The sequence below is a fragment of the Rhincodon typus genome, chromosome 27 (genome assembly GCF_021869965.1).
Source record: "Rhincodon typus isolate 14 chromosome 27, sRhiTyp1.1, whole genome shotgun sequence".
NCBI classification, from domain to species: domain Eukaryota; kingdom Metazoa; phylum Chordata; class Chondrichthyes; order Orectolobiformes; family Rhincodontidae; genus Rhincodon; species Rhincodon typus.
Genome location: NC_063358.1, coordinates 11,774,974 through 11,800,009, shown reverse-complemented (window position 1 = coordinate 11,800,009; position 25,036 = coordinate 11,774,974). Strand labels below are relative to the sequence as shown.

Here is a 25,036-nt window from a genome sequence, read left to right as displayed (position 1 = left end):
AGAAAATAATTTTGTTTTTTATTAACTGAAGACATGGCTACTAGCTTATGGAATTGGCTACCATTATGCCATGCCAGCTGGGTAGAATGCAAGGGTAGGCCAATTCCAATAGTTGGAAATCCCAAAAATCAAAATTGGATATTGTCCTACTGACCAAAATAGGTCCTGTTCTACATTAGCCACAAAATCCAATGAAGCAAGTCTGTTCCCACCTTACAAATTCTGAAAGAAAGTACAATTAAAAAAAAAACAAAGTGTGCTAACGGGGGAGGTGACGGCCTAGTGAAATATTGCTGGACTGTTAATCCAGAGACCCAGATAACATTGAGGACCTAAGTTCAAATCCCTCCACTGTGATGGTGGAATTTGAATTAATAAAATATCCGGAATCAAGAATCTAACGATGACCATGAATCCATTACTGATTGTCAGAAAAACCCGTATGGTTCACTCGCGTCCTTTAGGGAAGGAAACTGCCATCCTTACCTGGTCTGGCCTACATGTGACTCCAGACCAACAACCATGTGATAGACACTGAACTGCCCTCTGGGCAATTAGGAATAGGCAATAAGTGCTGCCTAGGCAGAGACACCCCCATCCCGTTAATGAAGAAAAAAGGGAATACCTGCAGGAGAACATTAAGAGTCACCCCAAGCAACTAACAGAGCATCAAGTCAGAATTACCAAGTTATATATGGTAAGTCATTCAACACATTTCAAATGTGTTTGATTTTCTATATTTTTGTACTTTCCCAATATTCAATAGCTCACAAAAGGAAAATGATGAATTCAACACTTACCAATTGTTAAATGAAGGCTAAAATTTAGTTTTAATAGCAGTGCATGAAATGGTCAAGGAAATACTGAAAGGAGTAATAGAATGGACAAGTAAAAAACTCAAACATTTATAAAGTTAAATACATTAATATTTTGGGTATAATTCATCAGAATAAAGTTAGAATCTTTGGCTTTCAAAATTCAATTCAGATCTGCATCTTTGTATGGGTATCAATTAAAATTTTTGAATACAAGTTTAACTTCTTTGAAAAGATGGTCTGTGCACAATGCTAAGTAAAAAAGGCACTGTGACAAAAAGTGCTGCACATACTGGAAACTTGAGATCAAAAAATGCTGGAAATACCTGGCTTAGGGAGAAAAAAAGAAAGTTTAACAATTATTCAAATTCGAAAAAGTTGAGAAGCAATACTTTTAAGCCCATACACATGAAAGGAAGTGAGAGAGAAATATGATAGAATGGAAGGCAGAAGTAATTCTTTGGCAAAAAGAAAGAATGAAGCTACAAAGGTAGGAAAAGGCAAAAAGTGATAAAATGTCAGTAGGATGTAAAGGAGATCAGCAAAATCATTACAAGATCTCTAAAAATGAGTCCAATGGTATTAAACAAAATTCCGAACTCGACTTCTCAATCTGGAAAGTTGCTAGAAGTAGGCTTGTGATGGGGTAGGACACAAATGTCAAGTCCCGAGGACTTCACTAAATGAAGCTAAGAGTGCTTTAAATACTTGTAGAAAAGTGGCCTTTCAAAAATATTACAAGTTGTGCTATCAGTGCTTTTGTTCACATGAGCAAACATGTGAACAATTGTCACTTAATGTTGGATCATATTTAATCTCTTCTATTCCCAATTATACAGCGTCATTTATTTATAAAAGATCCAACTATGTTTGTGCAGTTCTCTAGTTTTAAGTTAGTCTTAACTTGCATTTTGCACTTCATATAAATCTAATTTTAAAAAATTAATGTATCACAACAAAAGCTAATTACATGCAGAGTGATTGCAACAGCCAGCAATCAGAAGGCAGTCGCTGCTTAATGATCATCCTTTTGGTGAGCTGTTTCACAATGTCCCCCAATTTATTCAGCACTCACCAACTGCTCCAATTCACTGTCCTCGTTAGCATTAAACTCTCCAACCTACTCAAGGCTACTGTCAAACTCAGAGCATCTACCAGTTTGTGTTCAAATCTATTTCTACAGTTCGAGCTCTTCTCATACAAGTGTACATTTTTAGAGTATTAAAAGTGTAGCTTTACTGCAAATGTAAAATTTAATTACCAGTCAAATCCTTTAACTTAAAACCTTTTTATTCATTTCTCAACCTCCAGCTGTTCAAACATGTCAGCCACACCAGGTAAGGATGGCAGATTTCTTTCCCCAAAAAAAGGGAAATTAGTGAATCAGATGACTGTTTACAACAATTGATAGCAGCTACATTGCCACCATTCGGCTAGCTGCTTTTTTTTTTCCAAAAAGTTGAATTTAAATTTCACCACCTGCCATAGTAGGATTCAAAGATGCTCCCAGATCAGGACAGTACCATTAAGTTACACCTTTGAATTAATCCACTAAAATGTCCAGTCACAAAAAGGTGTTTAGGGCATTGATCATATTGATTTTTTGTTGGCATTTCCGATCTCTAGCTCATTTGCAGAATAGTACACAGTGAAACAAAGTTTCTTTCGAAGCATGTCAGCCAAAAAGAAAAGCCTATAAATCAATTTTCTTGGGGATCTTGGGGTACAGAGGTAATGCCCTGCCCCTGGGGCAAGTATGCTCTAGAGATGTGCTATGGATTGATTAAAAATAATAACGAAGATGGTCATTCTCTCCTGCAGAGAGTCTTGAATGCAGATTTAAGACAAACAATTATACTTCACTCCACAAAAGCTCTGAAAGTATTTACAGAACCCCCCTTGTAGTTCAAATTTCATTTTGTGCTTCAAAATACAATGTACTTCAAATCTCAGATTCTTTATTTAGTTTCACGTTTCCATTCAATGAAATGAACTAAAGCTCAGGGTGCAAAGAATACATATAAAAACAAGTTCCAGAACGTAATACTTTATCCAGTTTCCACTAATTTAGCATTTTTAATATTTTGAATTATCTGTTGTAGGAATAAGTTGAATGAATAATGAGTATTCACCATTGTTTCAATCTAAGTGTACAAGATACTGGCCATATACGTGCTGTTTGAATGTACAATTCAGAAGATGAAGCTTCAATGCATGCCAATCACTAACCATTTGCATTAACCACAAATATACTTTGCTATTTAGAGGGCATGAGGACTCCATATAATATTGATTTCAACTGACATTACACTCCATCATTCTTAATAGTCTGCAACCTTGAGAATCCTTTCCAAAGTTAACCAACGAAAGCAAATAAATACACAAGTCACTCAAATTGCATACATACAAATGCCAAAGAAATCTTAACCAAAATCAGGATGATTTTCTAATGTTTAGCTTAACAGAAATAGGCTATTATGCGGTCCTAATTAAAAAAAAGTTCATGAATGGAATAACTTAGTGAAAAATTCAACAGACCATTTCATGCTGGTGAACACAGATATGTATATTCGTCACCATACGCTCCGTGAATGTTAATACAAGCCTACCTAATGAGGGAAAATGCAAACGTAAAAGATCATCTCAAATTTCTTTTGACTAATTAACTCCCGTTAGCAATCTAGATTTTCTGTATCACTGCATCTGTAAATAAATGAACTTTTCAATTAACCAGTGTCAATAATTTTCAAATATTAATCCAAACTTTAGCTAATCATATAGATTTCAAAAAGGTACAGCTTTGAGTACTTGTTGTAATCAAGGGCAAATTAAATATTAAGCCATGACAATTTTAAATGAAAAAGGTCAATGCATAAAGCAAGAAACAAGCTGCTGGCTGAACATAGTCAGAGATGGTGAGGGCTTAAATCAAACCTATCCTCTGCTTATAATTAAACTAGTGTTGAAAGTTTGAGAAATAGAGGTTAGAGATCAGTTAAATTTTATTTTTCAAACCTTTAGTGATTTGTTGAGTGCAAAAACAAAATAGTCACGCTGGTGGTCTCTTCTGACTCCGCCTCCAAGTTGGACACCAGATTAAGCAGCAACAGCTCTTTCTAATGGCATAATATTCATTCCCCCCATGTTATTTTCCAATAGAATAAGGGAAGCCAATTTACACTAAGCTGAGCAAATTTAAGACAAAATACTTTCCAAGTTCAAGATAAAATTTCAGACACTAGTGAGCACTTTTAACAATTTTCACAAGACTTACATAAAACACTAGACTGTATAATATTATTCATTTAAACTTTAATATTAAGTTTGCATTTTTTTGCTAATGTTTTTGGTGCTACCACCCAACACTTGCAAGATCAAAATTCAGGGACCCTCTATCAGAGAATTTTCATACACAAGGGTCACCTCCACTTCAATGGACATTGAAGGTTTATTTTCCTTTAAGCTGTTTGCACGGACAAACCAGCAGAATGCATATACTTAAATGTGGTTATTCAGAGCCAGACAACTGGAAAGAGTAGTATGAAAATACATTGCTCTTTATTGCAATACTAATGGCCAATGTCCTAGCTCAGAGTTAGACTGACAGTGAAGAGTTAATATTTGCACTTTAAATAAATGTAGCTCATTCTTTTGTACCATTTCCATCACAGTTCACTACTAGGGATTGTTTTGTCAATATTTTGGATTAACTGAGTAGAGTGATATGGAATGGAAAGTGTGCAATCTGTAGTAGGTTTAAAACCTCTTTACTGGTTACAATACCTAGCACAAAATGAAAATGGTTCTGGTTGTTTGCAGTCAATCATTTCCAATCCCCTGCCAATGAGAGAAATTAAAGCTCGACAGAAGGGCAATGCAAAGGATACATTAATCCTAGGAAATCTCAAGCTAAACCACAACTATCTTAATATCTGGTAGATCAGGCTGTTAAGTGATTGGAAGCAGACTGGTGACACATGCACATGAATTAGCAATCTGCACAATGACTTGCATCAAAGTGTTCATTCCCATCTTATTTACATCCGGATTTAAACAACTGAGTTTGTTGTTATGAGAACAATGCAAACATTTAGAAATAAAAGTGACACTTTTACAAGCAGTTGTTAAATCATTCAACTTTTAAAACTTGCTTAGCAAGTATTACCTTAGTAGTAGGTTTTAGGATATCTCACTGTTAAACACTCGAGACACCTATCATTTCATTTAAATACTGCAAAATTTAATTCTTAAAACAAAGCAGCATTAACAAGATGCTGATCATTAGTATCATTAGCTAAAAGCTCCTACAGTAACTTACAGCAGGAACCAGTAGCTTCTTAACCTCTTCAACAGCTCTTCTCAACTTCAATTCTGCTCTATCTTGCGTATCTTCAACTGTTATTAACACATGGAGCTCTTCATTGAGATGTTCCCAGTTTGGTTTGCCTCGGTTCTGTTCTTCCTGTGAAGACAGGGAAAACTTACATAGAATTATACTGAATCTACACTAAAAACAAGCCATCTGGCCCAGCTGATCTGCTACAGTGTTCATACTCTGTACAGGTTCTCGCTCAGTGACCTTTCATGCCTTGTCCACATCTCTTTTGCCTTGTATATACAACATTTAAAAAAAAACCAGAGAAGGGAAACTAATATGACTCTTGCTTATTGTACACTGTTAGACATATACAAGCAATGAAAGTTAAATGCAAAACTATATTTGGAAATTTATGGCAATAACTGGAGTAGTTTTTTTAATATATAACAGTAACAACAAAATCAATCTCCTACAAGCTAAGTCACAAGTAATGTTCACTTGCTTAAAAAAAGTTACCAACTTGTTAAGGATAAAGATATCTTGCTCTGGAACCAATAGCTGAATGAGCAAAAGCAAAAAGACAGCTAAAACAAAAAAGGGACAAGATGAGAGCATTCAACCATCACCGTTCACAGTAGCAACGGCAAAAAAAATTACTTTTTAAAACTTTAATGTTTTAATCTGCTGCAATACAACCGGCTTTGTAATGATCCTTACTTGACCAACTGGAACATATACCTCAACATCAATGAACTGAAGAACACAGTTGGAAACTTAAAGAGTAACCAGGTGCTTGGAAACTCCTGGGTTTGATCAATAAGCCAACAAATGACTGAAATCTTGCAATTTCTTTATGTATCGGTTAGTAACAAGTGCACAGAAATCACTTTGTAACCAGCTCAGTCATTAATGATGTAAAAACAGTATGAAGTATCACAAAAAAGTGGATGGCATTTTACAGGAACTAGACATTACTACTGGTGCATTGACAAGCTCATTACTTTTTTGCTCCAAATTTTCAGAAATTTGAAAACAAACCAGCTTCAAAGGATATCTTCCATGGCAAAGAAATACACTCGTTTAAAAATTAGAGGAATATGTTGCAGCCTGACACCAGCACTTGGAAGGCCTGCATCTGACACACAATGCTTGTTTGGTCCATATTACATTCTTGCTGCAAACAGCTCAATGTGTACATGAAGTGTCTTACAACCTACGAAGTTATGGACAATAACTGAAAGTTGGGATACGGCTGTATGGTGACTTGTTGGCTAGCATGGATGGTGAGCTGGATGACCTCCTTTGTGCTACAAATGGCTATAATTCCAACCCTTACTGAAATAAAATTAGGATCTTTGATTTCCTAAACTACGTGAAAAGCTGTTAAGAGTTCATGTTCTAAAGTTACTCCTTTCCTGCTCACCATCCCCAAAAGATTCCTCTATGCAACCACAACCTGTTATCAAAAAATTTTGCACATCAAAGTACACCAATTTCCTAAACAAGGAATGTTAAGAATATAGCTATATCTATTAAGAGTAAAACAGAAGAGAAAGCTTTTATGAGAGTTGGTCGTACTTCCCCAGTGCCTTGGAAGATGTCCAGTGTCTGTCTAAACCTTCAAATCAGTGGGAAGGAAGGTGATCCAGTAGCAATGTTCTCTCCCAAACCAATATGCACACCATCAGCAAAAAGGTGCTAATCAGCTCCACTGGGTAGGACATGTCATTTGTCTACTTGGTGCCAGGCTCCTAAACAATTCTTCTATTCTGGATTTTGTCATGAAAGGTTTTATTTTTAAATTCAGAGGTGAGGTCGTTGCTGACCAGGTCAGCATTTATTGCCCATCCCCAATTGCCAAGAGGGCAATTAAGAGTCACAGAAGGACAGCACTTTTTAAGAATTCATTTATGGGAAATGGGCCACCAATAACTGGACCATCATTCATCGCCCATCAGTTGTTCATGGATGAGGTGCAATCAAGCAGACTGCTTAGTCCTGGATAGCGCTGAGCCACACAAGTATTGTGAACTGCATTCATCTTGGCAAGTGGGGAGCGCTCCTGACTTGTGCCAGATAGATGGTGGACAGGCTTTGGTGAGTCAGGAAGCAAATTACTTGTACTGGAATTGTAGCCTCTGGCCTGCTCTTGTAGCCATAGTTTTCACATAGCTGGCCCATTTCAGTTTCTGGCTAAAGGTAAAGGTAACACCAGGATGTTGATTGCACTGGGGGTATTCAACAGTAATGCCATTAAATGTCAAGGATTCAAATTTTCAAAATGGTTATTTCCTGGCACTTGTGGCACAAATGTCACTACCCATTTCAGAGCTTAAACCTGGCTATTGCGCATATCTTGCGCACAACATGGACTGCTTCAGTAATGATGCTAAACATTGCATAATCAGCAAAATCCCCACTTCTGACCTTATGGTGATGAATTAGCGGAAGATGGTGGATATCCTCAAAACACCCCTGAAAACACCAATTCAAGAAAGTCCCTGGCCATGCTCATATGGCAAGGCACAAGAGAGAGATTTAGTCAGGAGCAGAGAGAGGCCAATGTGAGGCATTGGCAGAAGCGCACAAATGTCCAAGCAACCCATCTACCAAACTGTTCAAACATTACCTAGTCTATTTCTGGCAGTGTCTGCAAATCATACACAGGATTTGTGTCACTTCAGAACCCACTAAACGAGTGGAAGCAAGCAATCCTCAATTCTGAGGAATTGCCCAAAAGGGCAAAATGGCAAATATCAGGCTTGATAACAATTGAGAAATCAGACAGCAAGTGAAAAATGAAATAAAACCAAGGAAGGTAGAACAAAAGATCAGCAAGCTAACAAAGAGATCAGAAAGTCTATAAGGCAGACAAACATTATTCTTCCTTTTAGCACTCTTTTAGAGCCAATTTCAGAAGAAAGAAATTTCTGCAAAGAGGTAGTGGCAAGGCTGAGTTACTAGATGAGTGCATGGTGCCTGTTATTATCATGAAAAGAAGCCAAAGTGAAATAGGAAGCAGCAAGATACTGAACTGGATAAAAATGGATACCAAACATATTAGAAAGGCTGGGTATTCTTGAAAGGGATAAGTCGCTGGTGTAAGATCAGATGATCCAAGAGTAGAGGAAAATAAAAAAGGTGGAAATTGTTGAAGTACTGATCATAATCTTCAATACTCCTTAGATATATAATGGTGGCAAAAGGACTGGGGATACATGCAAAAACATTACATTGTTTGCTTCTACCACTGCTTCTCTCTCTGGCAGAATGTTTCAAGCACTCACTACCCTAGAGAAAAATGTACCTTGCACACCTCTTTTAAAACTACTTCCCTCCCCACCCCCAAACACCTTGAACCTGTGACTCATAGTAATTGACCCCTCCACCCTCGGAAAAAACCTCATACTTTCCACTCTTATCCATGCCATTCACAATCTTATAAACTTCGATCAGGTTGCCCCATAACCACCTCTGTTCCACTGAAAACAAACCCAGTCTAACTAACCTTTCTTCATAGCTACATCTTGGTAAACCTTTTCCATACCCTCTCCAAAAGCATCCACATCCTTCTGGTATTGTTCTGACCAGACCTCTATGGAATATTCCAAGTATGGGCCTAATTAAAGTTTATAAAGCTGTAGCATAACTTGCCTATCCTTATACTCAACACCCCTTCCAATGAAGGCAAGCATGCCATAGGCCTTTTTTTTTAAAATCACCTTATCTACTTGCATTGCCACCTTCAGTGATCTATGGAGCTGCACACCCAGATCTCTCTGCATATCAATATACCTAAGGGTTCTGCCAGAGGATGCAGTCAGACGTTAGCAGCATTCAAGCAGCACCCAGATGAATACATGAATAGGAAAGGAAGAGAAGGACACTGATCCTGTAATTGAAGACAGTTTAACATAGAAGGGCAAAAAAGATGTCGGGGCAGGCTTGGAGGACCATAGGGCCTGTTCCTGTGCCGTATTATTCTTCGTTCAAAAAGAAAGGATAACACCCACAACTACAGACTAGGTCAGTTTAACATGTGATGTGAATGTTTTCAAACTAAACTGATTAATAAAATTAATCACATGGGCAGCATTAACACAGTCCAGCACATATCCAAAAAAAAGGGTTTAACAAAATTGATTTGAACTTTTGATGAGAGGATTGCTAAGAGTAATGCAGCTGCAAAATTGAATCGTGAGAAAGAAAAAGCAACAAACAGTAATAGCGAACAGCCATTTTTCAGTCGAGGAATATACATAAATGAGAGGTAGCTCACAGGTTTGTATTAGGACCACATTTTCTTGGCCTCATGATCCTAGACCAGACAGCCTGATCGGAATGTAAATTTGGCAAAGTATCAGTAACTTTTTCTTTAAAAAGAAAACTTAAAAGTTTAAAACCCAAGGACTAAAAAGAATGAAATAAAAAGTCCTTGGTTTTGAAGAAACCAATAAACTTTAATGATGCAAAGTTATGACAGTTCTACAGTACATTATGCATAATATTACTCTAAAATCCAGAATTGGAAGGTAAATATGGGTAAAAAAATTTTTGTTAAACATCCCACAGAGCACAAACAGCAAAATGTGGTAAAGACAAGCTTCTCAGCAATCCCAGAGACATGAGCCAGAGGGGAAGGGACTGGGTAATCAAATCTCATTGAAAAACTTTAAAGGGGATTTCAATTTCTTCACTTTTAAAAGACCTAGCTTCAGAACACTCAACAGCCACTTCATTAGTATCTGCCTCAACTACTCATGCTCTCGTACATTGCCTTCCATTCCTGGGTTTCACACCGCTAGATTCTTGAAACTGCATTAAAAGCATCTAATGACAGTTTCAGTTCTACGCAAACAGCTAGATTCACCAAGTTGGGACTGCCTGACATTTCTTCAAACTTTAAAAAAAACTTTGCTTGCCACACAAAACAAATACTACTTGCAGGCTTCCTTCACCTTTGTGCTCAGATGTACTGAACTAATGATAGATGACTTTTCCAAACACTTACAGCTCAGAGCACATTTCCTCAACTCTACCATTGGCTCCCCAAACTTTTCCTGTTCAGAGCTTGCTCCAGTGGCAGCTTTTTGGGACAGAGCCTCTTCACTTTTGAGTACCTTGCTTACTGACAGCTTGAAACACAATTGTCTTTTCTAACTCTGTCCAACTGCCTAAAACTGAATGTTCAGTAACCCTTGAACTGACTGACCTGTCAAAAAGCTCTGCAACAAGCCCCAGTCTTGCTCCTAGGAAATATTGAACACAATATTTTGGAGAATCAAATGCAACAAACCTTTGGAATTGCATTCTCTAAAGTATATACAGATTCAACAGTGTGTAGCTGGAGGAACACAGCAGGTCAGGTAGCAGAGGAGCAGGAAGGTTGACATTTCAGGTTTTCACACTTCAGCAGGGCTGGGAGGGGGAAGGCAGCTCAGTAATAAATAGGGGTGGGGTGGGGAAAGGTAAGTTGGATGGTGCTAAGTGGATGCAGGTAGGGGATTGTGGAGATGGGTCAGTGGAAAGGGTGGGGCAGATAGGTGAGAAAAAGGATGGGCGGCTGTTTGTGTCAGGTCAGGGAGGTAGGGATGTGAAGGAAGATTGAACATGGGATGAGGCCAGAGGCAGGGAGATTTTGAAGGTGGTGAATTCTAGAGGCCATGGGGCTGTAAACTCCGAGGTTGAATAGGTGGCGTTATTCCTCCAGGCGACATGTGGCCTCATTTTGACACTGAGGGTGGCCCAGGATGAACGTGTCATCAAGGCAATGGGAGGGGGAATTAAAATAGTTGGCAACAGGCAGGTGTTATTGATTATAGCGTACAGAGCACAGATGCTCCGCAAATTGGTCACTGAGTCTGCACTTGGTCTCACCAACGTAGACCACATTGGGAGCAACGGATACAGTAGACCAGATTGGAGGATGTACAGGTGAATCTCTGTCAGATTTGGAAAGATTGTTTGGTTGGAGGTCAGGGGGGAGGTGTAGCACCTCCTGCAGTTGCACAGAATAGTGCTGGTTGGAGGAGTGAACAAGGGAGTCGCAGAGTGAGTGATCCTTACAAAAGGCAGATAGGGGTGGAGAGGGAAATATCTCTTTGGTGAAGTCAGATTGCAGGTGGCAGAAGTGGTAGAAGACGATGTGCTGCATGCGAGGTTGTTGAGGTGGTCTGTCCTTATTTTTGTTGGGGGACAGGGTTTGAGGACAGAAGTGTGGGAAATTTAAGAGATACGGCTGAGGGCATTGTGAATCAGCCCAGGATGGGGAAGAAAAAGTGTTAATGTCCTTGAAGTAGGAGGGCATCTGAAAATGTCTGGGAATGGAATACTCCATCTTGGGAGCGGATGCGTCAAAGGAATTGGGAGTATGGGATCGCATTCTTGCAACAGGGTGTGTGAGAAGTGCAGTCAAGGTAGCTATGAAGTTAGTGGGTTTGAAATAAATGTGGGTGCTGAGATGATTACTGGAGATGGAGACAGAGGTTCAGAAAGGCGATGAAGACGCTGGAGATGGCCATGTGATTGTGAGATTGGGGTGAAAGGTGGTAGTAAAGTTGCTGAACTGTTAGAGCTCCTTGTGGGAGCACGAGGCAGCACTGAAAGTCAATGTAGCAGAGGAAGAGGTGAGGGATGGTGCCAGTGTAACAGAAGAGAGATTGTTCCAGGTATCTGAAGAGGTAGGCATAGCTCAGACCCATGCATGTGCCATAGCCACCCCCTTAGTTTGTAGGGAGTGGGAGGAGTTAAAGGAAAAGTTGTTGAGGGTAAGGACAAGTTCTGTTAAGGAGGGGGTCAGTAGAGGGGGACTGGTTGGGCCTGCGGGAGAGGAAGCAGTGGAGGGCTTTTAGGCCATCAGCTTGGGGGATACAGGTGTCCAGGGACTAGACATCTATGGTAAAGAGATGGTGTTGGGGGCTGGGGAAATCAAAAGTATTGGAGGGAGAAAGTATGGGTAGGGTACCAAACGTGGATGGAGTGTTCTGGGCTGTGGTTCGTGGGCCTAATTTGTACAAAGTGGATTGCAACATTAAAGAACTTAGACTCAGGTATGCCATGAAAAATTTAGAATGGCAAAACCTGGAAGTATTGCAAACGGTCAAAATAGTGTTAGATATGACAGACTGGAGAAATGGGCAGACACTTGGCAGATGAAATTTTGTACAGCGTTAAGTAAAACATTTTGGTATGAAAGACCAGGTGAGGCAAGCTGGTTGAGAAAGCAAATCAGGATCCTGTTACTTTTTATTCATTCACAGATGTGGGCATCACTGGCTAAGCCAACATTTATCACCCACCCCCAAATGCCCCAAGAGAGCTGTTAAGGGGCAACCACTTTTCCATGGGTCTGCAGACACATGTAGACAGACCAGGTGAGATCAACAGTTTCCTTCCTGAAGGATCCAGATGGATTTTTCCCAACAATCGGCAATGATTTCATGATCATTAAACTCTGAATTCAAATTCCACCATCTCCAAATGGCAGGAATTAATGCCGGGTGCCCAGAACATCACCTGGGTTTCTGGATGACCAGTCTAGAGATAATACAACTAGGCCATTACCTCCACTTAACTGACATCATAAATGGAGGCATATGAGCACAAACTGAAGTTACAGTGAACGTTCATGAAATGATGGTTTGGTTTCAACTGCGGTACTGAGTCCAAATTGGTCAACACACTTCAGGATGAAGTCATAGATGATGCAGAAAAGATCCGAGAAGGTTTCCAAGGATCAAATAGTTGAGATGCTGGGACTGCTCTCTTTAAAGATCAAGAAAGAAATTTGGTGAAAGGTGTTCAAAACCATGAAGCTACACAAAGCAGATTGTGATGATTCAACAGGGTAAGAGATGGCTAGAAATCTTCAGAACAGTTACAGAATTAGTAATAAAAACATGAGGAAAAAGTAGTAAAAGGAGGCAAAGGTATTTTTAACACTAGCAAAATGGGTGTTAAGACCAAACAGATTAAGACAAGGAAAGCAAGAGGTCTTTCTGCTTTTTGTTTAGTGTTACATCTACAATATTACCTGGAATAGAACAAATTTCACATCGCTGCTATATTCAGTGTGAATGCACTTGGTAAGGCATGTAGGTGGATATAATTGTTAAGTTGAAACATTAACAACCCACAGCATTTAGCTTCTTTAAGCTCATTAACTGAGCAGACAGCCCCACAAAAAAAAAAGTAGACAGACAATGATCAATCTCAAGTTAAACATTTTAGAAATCATACCCAATTTCTAATATAGAATTATCTTGGCTTATGAATCAGCAAAACCAATTTGCCAAAAATTTCAAAATTTCTCTGAAACAATTTTAAATTGGTAATAAAAAGTGACTTTCAGATGCATAGCTGAGGTTCAGTAAATGTAAGAGCTTCAAAGACTCAAGATAGTGTCACATTTAGATTAGAAGTATTTTATATATATTTTGAAGGAACAAATCCGTATTTGGGCGTGGAGTTGAATATTCTACATTTGATGCTGCAAAAGCATGAGAACTGAGTGGAGGAGGGAAAAAAAAAGTCAAGAGAATAGGAAATGGTGTTCGGAGAACACAAGACAGAATTGTGAAACCATGGTAAGTTAACATTTCTGACCTTCAGCACCAAAAACTGCAGCCATTATCTTAAAATTTCAAAAAACTCTTGCACAAAAACCTTAACTTTTAACAGGTATAAGTGGCATAGGTGAACTATGACACAGACAGCTATCCATACACTTTCCAGTTGTGTAGAAAATCATTTTTCATACTAAGTTTGTGTCAATTTTAATTCCTTACTTTAACATTGCTTTTTACAGATAGACATCTATAAAGGGAAATTTGACCCATTCAAATGAATGCCTGATAGTGAACCATATGACTTCTTTACATGAAACCCAACTATTGAGATCAACAATTGAAAATTTGTTAGTATAAACAAAACCTAGAGTTTTAACTGTAATTCTTAAAATTATGAACAAGTCAGATTGCTTGAATCATGTTGACACGTATTTAGCAGACATGAAGTGATGAACTAAATGCTGTCATTGGCCTCAAGTTTAAATTCCCCTCCAATACAGGGTTTCCTCACTTAAAAGGTGAAGGGAGACTTTAAGTGAAGTGAGATTTGCCAGCGTTAGTAATCAATGTTAAAGTCATGATTTGGTTCTGGAGCACAATATTTGCCTAGAAAAGCCAACATAAAAGTCAAAACACTGACATACACATGCAGCACTGAAGTCCTTGCTGAAATACCTTGTTTTGCAAGCAACACTTCAGTTAGGAAAGGTGGCTTTTTGTATGCAGAGAAGCATTTAAAGCAATTTGTAGAACAGGTACAGTATATATTTCCCAACTGTTGTACCTGTACAGGCAAAGTACTATAGAGTTCTGAGGAAAGGTCACTGGACTCAAAACATTAACTGATTTCTCTTCAGATGCTGCCAGACCTGCTGAACTTTTCCAACAACTTGTTTTTGTTGGATTTACAGCATCCGAGGCTTTTTTTGGTTTTTACAATAGATAAGAATCCCATTTTGCCGCTGGTCTGGATGACATGTAGGTCAGATCAAGCAAAGAGTGGAAATTTGGCAATAATTGCCATTGGCTTTCTAGTCATCATCACCAAGACCAGCTTTTAGCTCTACAGCTATCAACTAAACTCAAAATCCACCAGCTGTCAAGATGGGATTTGGACCTGTCACCACAGAATTAGCCTAGAATACTGAACTGTTAGCCCAGTGATATTACCACTGCCTTCACTAGTATTGCTTCTCCTTCACTGTTTCATCTTCCCACCCCAGTCGTACATATGCCACCTTGCACCTGCAATTTTTGCAAAGGTCTGTAAATGGGATTGCAGGTTGATGGAATCATGAAAGCAGTATGCTGGAAAAAAAAAGGCAGATTTACAAACGTTCAACTTCAGTAAATATGGCACCATTGGAAGTTGACAGAACAGGTACAGACCATTCTGCTCCAATCCCCACGGCTACTGAGTTTACCCAATAGTTACAGTATATATTACAAAAAATCTGTAGGTATTGATCAGAGTCTTCTTTTCCTTCTCCTGCATATTAGGTTCAATCTTGCTTCTGTGCAGCACTTAAAGTCACAACCATTTAGAGTTGTTAACAGATTATGAATACCCCAACTGTGACACTCCACCGATTCTTTTTAAAAAGAGAGAGATGGTTTCAAAGTCTTTCCCCAAATTAAGAAATTGCACTGTTATACTCTTGCATGCTGACCTTCACATTTGGACAGCCTTTTTAAAAAACCTAAAAAGGTTTGTGTTCTCTTAATTCACTTAGGAAGGGATGGGAAATTACTAACCAATGTAACTTGAGATTGTATCCACATTATCCCACGTTCAATTTATTTAATGCAAATACATCTACTTTGATCCTCAAGGCATTAATATGGAGCTACCTTAAACCTTATAATGGTACATGCCTGTGAAATGCATTGGCTTCAAATATGAAGAAAATATTCCACCTTCTTGGATCTACAGCCCCTTAAAATAATTTCTATTTTATTGATTAAAAGATAACAGTTTGGTAGCAGAGGCAACTGATCCTATGGTCTGACCGACTGGACTTGATGGATGCAGTAATAAAAAGAATGGAGCTTTGGTCAAAGTGCATAATTTTTTCACAACCCAGCTTAATGTTGCAGGTGGGTAGATCAACATTAGTTGAAACTGAAACTTCAGCCAAGGGAAAAAAGTTTCAGCTGTTGCTGAAATGAAATTTGAAGTTTGACTCCAAGTTCTCACTGGACAAGGTAATAAAGTTAGCAGAATGAATGTTAAATAGGTGCATGTAAAAATCAAAAGACAGCAGTCAAGGATGGAGCCCTATAGTACATCAGATGTCACTGTCTATTTGCAGAAGCACAAGATATTAGAAGCCACTGCAATGGTACGATCAAAATGCCACATTTAAAATGAATATTCAATACACACCAAGTTGTCAGTTTAAAAACTTAGCAAAATCAGGCAAGTAAACCCATACATCAACCACCCATCCAACTGCTTAATTCTTGGCCTAATGATCTGATTTTTGATCTTTGCATTTAATTTTCTTCACACTTGCACAATTGTGAACAATTCACGTGAACCACAAACTCATTATCCAGTTATGATCTCAATTTTTCAATATAAAAATTGAAATCATCAGCATTAATAGATGGAAAAATGCACATCATGTACAATATGTACATGATCTGAGAAGTCTGAATGCAGTGTTGATTGTACAGAAAACCCAAGCATTTCAAAATGTATGTCTTGGGAAGGGAAAACCTGCATAAATGAAGTGTATACATTCCATGCCACTCATCCAGGTTTAATGAACCTGCAGGTTAAAATGACTAAGTATTGAAATTTTACACTTCATTTGTCACCTTCAAAACTAATTAATGGGAGGAAGATTTGATTTGCACAGCATGTTTCTCAGACTAGAGCAAAAGCACAAACTCAGCAAAACTGAAGTGCAAATGTCTGGGTTAAAAAAGTTCTAATTTATTTTCTGGCACACGTAATCAACTCCTGCAACACAAATAATGTAACTTCTATCAAATCAATCTAGCAACATTCAAGTTGCTAGAAAACTGGGATCTCTTATCACTGCTTCCAGTGGTTGCAAGTGATGTATTATTGCAAGATGAAAAGTGTCATTGATTAGCAAATGTTGCTAAAACAGGTTTTTGGTCTGAAACAAAAATTAAAATTGAACCTTGTGCTGCAGCTTTTTTGGATGAGTATGTTTTCTACTTGCTTTCTTGAAACGTTTCGATCAAACAAATAACTGAGCTCTGGGTGAGACTTTAAGCCAATACTTGGCAGGCACAGAACAGCTGAGGGAAAATTAAAGCTATTCCGGCTTTATTCTTACCTCTTAAAAGCAGGCAAATCCAAGTCCAATGAATGTTATTGTAACGTCTACTGACTCAACTTAATGGAAGATCTACTCGTAACACGAATTACAACAGCTTTGATGGCCACTAGTTACATTGTTCAGGGCACACAGCTGCAGGGTCAAACAATTTGCCACCTTTTCCTCGAATGTCAGTTCAAATGAGCACTTTTGTTTTGATACAATAGTTTCTGGCTATTTCATGGGTGATGGATTGCATCCATGTGGCCACCTGAAGAGCATCCAGTAGTTTTTGTTAACAAGCAGTTCATTACAATCAAATCCTGTGGTGACTGTGCCATAAACTGCAATTATTTCAATCCCCTCGATATTCATAATAATGGAAGTTCCCAATTTTAAGAATGACTTGTTTTTATTGGGCCTTCACAATCACCCAATACCTCAAAGCAATTTATAGCCAGTAACAGAGTACTTTTGAAGTGCAGCCACTTATGTAGGAAATTTAGTCAGGTTAGTAAAACATGGAGGAGCCATACTTGCCACAGCAACTAAAATATACTTTTTAACAATAGTAAATGAACATATAATTGCATGTGAATAAGAAACATGTCCATTCCTTTCCAAAAGGAATTTTGGATAAGAAAGCTCATGTGGATCAGTTAACTTCAGATTCACCAGGTGACTTGTGCATCATTTCATTGTCAAAATCCTAATATATTTTGGAATCTTCACAGCAATGTTTTGGAAAAACATCTGGCCTCATGACTTTTTCCAGTTAAGGTTTAAGGTGATAGCAAATTAGTCCTATAAAGCAAGTGGAAACAGCTCGGTATGTAACAACATCAAGCACCTTTGATCAACATTTTCAGTCTTGCTTTAAACAGTTGTCCCCAGCTCCAACTCATGCTAACCCAGTCTTCTCTTCATGTCAATCTCTGGGGCGATACACCAGCTTTAACACATCAACAGTGGTCAAACAAACCCAAAACAGAAAGAACGCACATCTGACATGGAATTTGAACAGTAACTTTCTGGCACAATAAAAATCAGAAGGCTGGCCATTGATCTTCTCTTTATTGCTGTGTTTAACTGGTGTCCAGCATATCATAGTTACTGTGCAAAAGGAATGGTACCTCAAAAGCTGCACTAGATGCTACACATTATGTTAATGCAAATTTGGGACTACAGGAGTGTTTTTGAAGCCAATTAACAATGGAGGCAGTGGCCACATTTGGATTCTGGGTAGATCTCAACATTCATGGGAATGTAAAGCAAGGTGACAATCAGGTCACCCATTATACATCTTGACTGGTTTTCTTGTCCTAAATCAGAAGGAAAAAAAATTAGGCAGGCTGACCCAATGCCTAGTTTTATACGCCCCAAGTTGAAAGTTTCTTCTGTTCTTAACTTCAGGTTTGATCAGTTAGCAGACTGGTGCTGACACACCAGTTTTTTTGATAGTAACTTTTTCCAAAGCTTAAAATGTTGTTGTCTGGATTGCTATTCAAGCAACTAAAGACAGACAGCCCTATTCACATTGTAAATGTACGTGGTTGTGTGCAAATTGAGAGAACTCACCCTCTTAAATTCATTTCTATGTAACAACAGCAACTACATTTCAATTGTAGATAATTTGTAGTAAAGTCCTTTAGAACAAGATTCTCAAAGGTCCCAAACAAGTATATTTGGAATATTTCTCAATAGCTCAGCTATACAACATTGGTGAGTGTTTTCTTATTAAATCTTCGAAGTTCACATGGAAGCTAGTAACTATTCTTTGTGCAATTCCTAAATGCTGTCAAATGTTTCTAATGACACTGTTAGGTAGCATTATAGGCAGTGTAGTTGATAAAATTTCAAGGATACTGATGGACGAGGTGAGTGAGCAAAACTATGGCAACCAAGTGTGAGGATATCTATTTTAAAAATTTAGATCAGGGCACTGTCCAGATGCTATGAAGTTCAACACAAATGGATGCCCAAACAGATTTGGGAGCACAGCTGCACACGTCTTTAAAATATTGCAAACAGGTGCAGAAAATAATGAAAAAAGCACTATGGAATGCTGGCCTTTATACCTGGAAGACTGGAGTACAAGGACACAAGTTATGCTGCAGTTATACATAACACTGGTTAGAGCCTACTTCAAGAACTGACAGATCTGGACACCAAATGCAAAGAACATATATTAGCCTTGGAGGGAGACAGTGTATGTTTATAATGAATGATGTTTGGACTTTGGAAGTTAAATTGAGATATTACACGAAGTAGGGCTGTTTCCTCTAGAATTTAGAAGGGGTGATGTGATTGAAGTCTTAAAGACATTAAGAGACAGTTACAGTTAGACAACATTTTTCCACTGCTTGGGGATTCTAGAATTAGTGGGCAGAGACTAAAAATTAGGGCCAGACTGTTCAGGACAGAGGTGGCAGCGGTGAGTTTGGGCCCAGTATGAGACCTGACAGATCAGCAGTGGCTGTTGCATCGGTGAGGTCCAGTGAGGACTCACTGGTGAGGGCATCAGTGGAGGGGAGATCGTAAAACAAACAAAAACAAAAAAACAGCAACTTTTGTTCCAGTGGGACAGCAAAGGGGATTTCATGCCTGGCCACCTGGCCACCAGGCCCAAGACAGCACTTAAAGTGTCTAACTTTATAATCCTTTATCTCATTTGTCTGCCTTTATAATTCTGTGTTTTGGTTTATTTTTGTGTTTTAAGATGGCACCAGAGAATGGTGCCATTATTCATCAGTTCACTATTTTGTAACAAAATACTTGACAATAAATAAAATACAGTATTTGCATAAGCATTTGTGACAAGTTAAAGGACACCACAAAGCAATTGCTATTTGAAGGGCTGAACTCCAAAGGATACCCAAGTCCCTTTGTTTACAAGTTACAAAGTTAACATGCAGGTACAGCCAACTAACAAAGCAGCACATTATGCTGGCCTTTATTACAGGTGGCTTTGATTACAGAAGTAAAGTCTTACTGCAATTATACAGAGCTTTGGAACCATTTTATGCAGTTTTGGTCTCCTTGTTCAAGGAAAGATATACTTGTCACAGAGGGAGGAAAAAAGCTTTACTAAATTAATTTCTGGGATAGGAGGACTGCCCTGAGGGACGATTATCAAAAGAATAGGTTTACAATTGTTGAAGTTTAGAAGGGTAATCTCATTCAAACATACAAAATTAAAGGAACTGACTAGATGAACACAGGAAGGCTGTTTCCTCTGGCTGATGTGTCTAGAATCAAGAGGTGGAAAGAGTGACTTAGAACAAGGGGTACTCCATTTAGCATAGATAAAGGTGCAATTTCTGTATTCAGAAGATAATGAATCTTTGGATTCTCACTTTGGAATGCTCAAATGACTGAACCCGTTTAGCCCTAAGTATTTTCAAGTCCAAGTCGATAGATTTCTACAGATTAAAACACACCTAGGGATACAGATATACTGGATGAAAATGGCAATATAGAAGGTCAGCCATGATCTTACTGAATGGCAGAGGAGGCTCAAAAGGTCTACTCCTAATGTTCTTATGGTTACTCTGGAGGGATGTGCAAGCTGGGATGCATCAATTTTATCTTGGCCTTACCTTCTTTTTATCCCGCATTGAACTTTTCCCTCTAACCATGATCTTGCAACCAGTCTCTGCTTCCAGCTGTTTTGCTGTGAGTCCTCTTGGGCCAAGGATCCTACCAACAAAATTAAACTGAAGGGAATAAAACAAAGCTAAATGTTAGATAACATGACACTTATAAGCATTGCAAAAAATCAAATTCTAAACAAATATAAAGCAGCTTTCAAATTAGACTGCCAACATCTTGAAGAAAACAAATTTCCACAAAACTTTTCCAAGTTTTCAGTGTTTATGTTACAGTACTAAAACAAGCTATACTCAATGCCAGAATAGTTTACCCTGAGATTTACCTATTTTCATAATTTGATTCATGGTTCACTGAAAATTATCTAAAACAAATCTCCTCGAAAATAAAAATTGACATCTAGGGTTACTTGCAACTTTCAGGTTGACAGCAGGGGAGAAGACAGATATAGACACGACGAAGAGAGTTGAACTTGTGAATTGAATACTCAATTTTTGAACGAAAACATTTTCATTTTGAAATCAACTAGTTAATTATTAACCCTGCTACCTGAATTGCTCAAAACAAATGTTGACTTAGATGAGACGTGCCCTCCATGTGCAATTTTTTCTCTAAAACTGAAAGCTGAATTTTGGAAGCAAAGTAGCCCAAAATGGGAGTAAATGGGAGTAAATGGGAAAAGACAGTAACAGATTCAGGGAAAAGGCATAACAGTCAAGACAAAATTCAGTAAAACAGGGATGAAAAGAAAGAGATTGGAGAGACTAAGCAGCTATGGGAATATTTTCTCCACAGTATCAGACCAATTAGTTCCAATTTGTGGCTCTTAGTTGAAAGGGAAAGGTTTTCTTTAAAAGAAAGAGGGGGAAATATATGGAAGCAAAATAAGCAACAGATAAAGACCCAATTTAACAAAACTTTATACAAGCTGTTCACATTAACTTTGAAAGCATTGTTAAACAGCCAGAATTTCCAGAATTGCTTGGGAGCTCTAAGTGAAAGATAGGAAATCTACAAACAGGGACATGTTAAGTAAATTCTAAACACAAAGGCAACAGGATTTTCCATTCTTTGAGATACTGCACCAAGTAGACCGAAAATGCACAACTCAAAAAAAAGTTGCCTCATTCGTGCTTTGAGATATAATATGCACAGGATAACCAAGTATCCACCCTCTAATTATAGCAAACTCTTATCTGCAATGACCACAAACAGAAGACTGCAACACTTGAAAGTGGCAATTCGGTTTTTAATTTTGAGTGGAAGTCTTGTGAAGCTCTATGGGATAGGACAATTGTACGGTGCTCCCAAACAGGGAAGAATATGTAGTAAGTCAGTGTTCACTCAAGACCAGAACTGTTGGAATAAAATCCTGAAGGCTTAAAGCTTTAAGTAGTGTACAGTAGCTCCAGATAGAAGCTATCTGCAGTTTCAGCCTAAAAATTAAAGTCACAAGTGGTTTAAATCTACGAACAAGTTTAATACAGGGATTAGGATGAGTACTGTACCAAGAATATGTTTTGGCACTCTTCAAAAGCTGGCTTACTTTTCCAATTTAGGAGTGTATTTGGCCTTAAAATCTAATTAGATGGTTGAGTTTATTCTCTCATCTTCCACTTTCCTTAATAATCTTTTGTTTTATTGATAAAACGTCTACAGCATTGTGTACTTTTGTTCCAACAAGAGACGACTTTGCTCAAACCAGGTTCATTTCTAGGATTTCACTTGTCTGGTACTAAACATTAACTGGGATCTTAATAGTTTCAACCACTGTACAGTATCATTTCACATCATCACTCTTTGTGAAAGAAATTTCTTCTCAATTCCATTCTTCAAGATCTCCAACTAAAATGTTTACTGCTTCTCCTACACAGATGAGGGTACCATGGTCTAAGATAAATCTAATACAGGTAGTACAAGATTATGGAAATTCCATCAGCCCTTAGTCAAATTATGGTTGAGAAAAATTTTAAAAATGCAATTCAGACAGACAATCATGCAAGTCTTCAGATTTCAACTGTAACAAAATTCATACTTGCTCGACCACGACATTTTCTTCAGACAATATTCTGAATTATCAATTCTAAAAACATTTCACATGCACTAATTTATCACAAATATTTTAATTCTTTGCTCACGTGAATAGAAAATGCATTTGCTCTCATCGTCTTTCCTTTTCTATTATAGATCTGGCAATCTTAAAACGAGTTAAACTGCAGCCTTCTCTCATACAACAGATTGCATCGTGGCTGTCAACTCTCCAAGTCAGGTGCCAGTCAGAGCAGCAAGAGCAAACCTGGGAATGACCAGCAGCAGTGGGGCTTCTCAATAAAAGCTCAAGGATCAGGCCCAAATCAAGTCATCAGGGGCAGCAGCTAACCTCAACAGGAGTCATACCAGAATTTGAAAAAGGTTGACAAATTATGTGGGAAGTCTGAGCCTGGATGACCACATATACAAGCGCCACCAGTTTGATCAACTTAAGCTTAAGCACGAGCTAGAGGCACAGCAGTGCATTTGCAAGGCTGATAGCACATTTTAGACTTGGTCAACCCGCAAATTAAGGAAGGGGAGTCAGGGAAGGAACAGGTGACCAGTCAGAAAATACAGACGACAGGTAGGCTGGAAAGCCCGAGTGCCTTACAGTCAAGAGTCTTCCTGCATTGGAAAAAAAAAAATTGTAAAATGGCTCCTCTGGGGCATACAGCCAAAGCTGTGAGAAGAGAACATTCATGGCAGACTCAACAGTCAGGGCTACAAACATACTCCAAAATGGTGCAATGTGACATCGATGACCTTTCCATAGGGAGGCAATATCCTGCAAGACAGATAGAGTCTTCAAGGTGAGTGCATACATTCAGTGATAATGGTTCACTTAAGTACCAACGTATGGAGAAAGTGGGAGCAGCTTTTGCAATAAGAAAAAAGCAGGGCCTTAACGGTTGTAATCTCTGGGTTACTCCATGCTAGTGAGGATAGGAACAAGCAGATACAGCAGTGAATGGAGAGTTGCTGCAGGAGTGGGTTTAGATTCCTGAATCACTAGATCAATTTCTAGAGAAACTGAAACACAAATCCAACAGATTGTACTTGAACCAGAATAGGACTAAAGAGGGAGGCATGCTGGTGATGTAGGTGGCACTTTAATTTGGCAGGGGATGAGATACAGAGTGGGCATACAATAGGGGTAATGCACAGAAAAGTACACAAGAAAAACCCAATCAATCTGGAAGATAGAGCATACACAAAAATTAAGGCGTAGAAGAGTGTAGCAAAGTTGGATGACATTTATTATAATTCAAGCATGCACTTAAAACAGATGAGTGGAAGATGTTGATTAACACATGGGGATACATCATTGTCACTGTAGAGACATGTTTGAGGAAGGGGCAAGGCCAACAGCTCAATACTTGAGAGCATATCCTTCTGTTTCACCTGAAGATTGTAAGAGTCAATTACAGCAATAAGGAAGGATGACATTTTAGATGTTTCTTCAGTTGAGGTCATACACGTAGAACTTGAAAAATGGGGCAATTGCATAATTGGGGTTTATTGTACACTCCCATGCGAACAAGGGCGAGACAGAACTACAGATATCCAAGCAAATTTCAATAGTAAATAGGAATATAATGATAGGGGATTTCAATCTCTCAAATATTACTGGGATGGACAAAGTGTAAAACACTTCTGGAAATATTTAAGAATTTCACTCAAGTGTTTAAGCAAGCACAAAGTCCTAAAACACAGCAATGCTAGACCACATTTTAGGGAATGGAGCCAGGCAAGTAGTTTTGAGGTGTCAGTTGGGGAGTAGGTCAGTGATAATGACTATAACTGCCTTAAATATTTGATTTATGGAAAAGGACAAAGATAGGCTGGAAATAAAACATTCTGAATTCGGCAAAGCCAATTTTAACGTCAGGATAAGATCTGGTCAACATGGGCTTGGGAGTTACTGACAGGAAAAAGTTTAGACAGAGTGATTCATTCAAAAAAGTGCCAAAATACTCCTGTAAAGATGAAGGGTGGGGAACGTGGAAACAATTGTTGGGAGATGGAGCCCAGAGAGCAAAACATGCATGGCCATGGGTGAAGAGGTGGTTGGAGCGTTCAAACTGGAAATTCTGACACTGATGTAAAGCATCAGCAGAATCATGGATGCAAGGAGGAAGGAACTGGACAAGGGGAGCAAAAAGCCAAATTGATGTAGGAAGAGGAGTTCTGTAGGGCAGGAGCAGGCAGAAACAATGGACCTGCCCACACAGTCCTATTTGTGGATTTTTTGGGTATGAAATAGAGGCAGGTATACGGTTTTGGGGGATGAGTATAATGTGGCAGATGGGGGTGGGTGGGGGGGGGGGGGGACAGGGGGTATAGGTTAGACCAGGGATGGGAGGAGCGGCGGGGGGGGGGGGGGGGGAGATTTCGGGG

At 38.7% G+C, this 25,036-nt stretch overlaps 1 protein-coding gene across 10 annotated transcripts in view; it reads right to left on the bottom strand.

Annotated features, from left to right (window-relative positions):
• qkia (QKI, KH domain containing, RNA binding a) overlaps positions 1-25,036 on the bottom strand; it is a 92,553-nt gene that overhangs the window by 26,572 nt on the left and 40,945 nt on the right. For all 10 annotated transcript variants that reach the window (XR_007264959.1, XM_048613124.1, XM_048613121.1 and 7 more), the window contains exons 3-4: positions 20,596-20,712; positions 5,134-5,277 (exon numbers count right to left, since the gene is read on the bottom strand). Coding sequence is in view for 9 of the 10 variants with exons in the window: in XM_048613124.1 (XP_048469081.1) it covers positions 5,134-5,277; positions 20,596-20,712 (261 nt within the window). In the remaining variant the exon portion in view is untranslated. The remainder of the gene's footprint in view (positions 1-5,133; positions 5,278-20,595; positions 20,713-25,036) is intronic.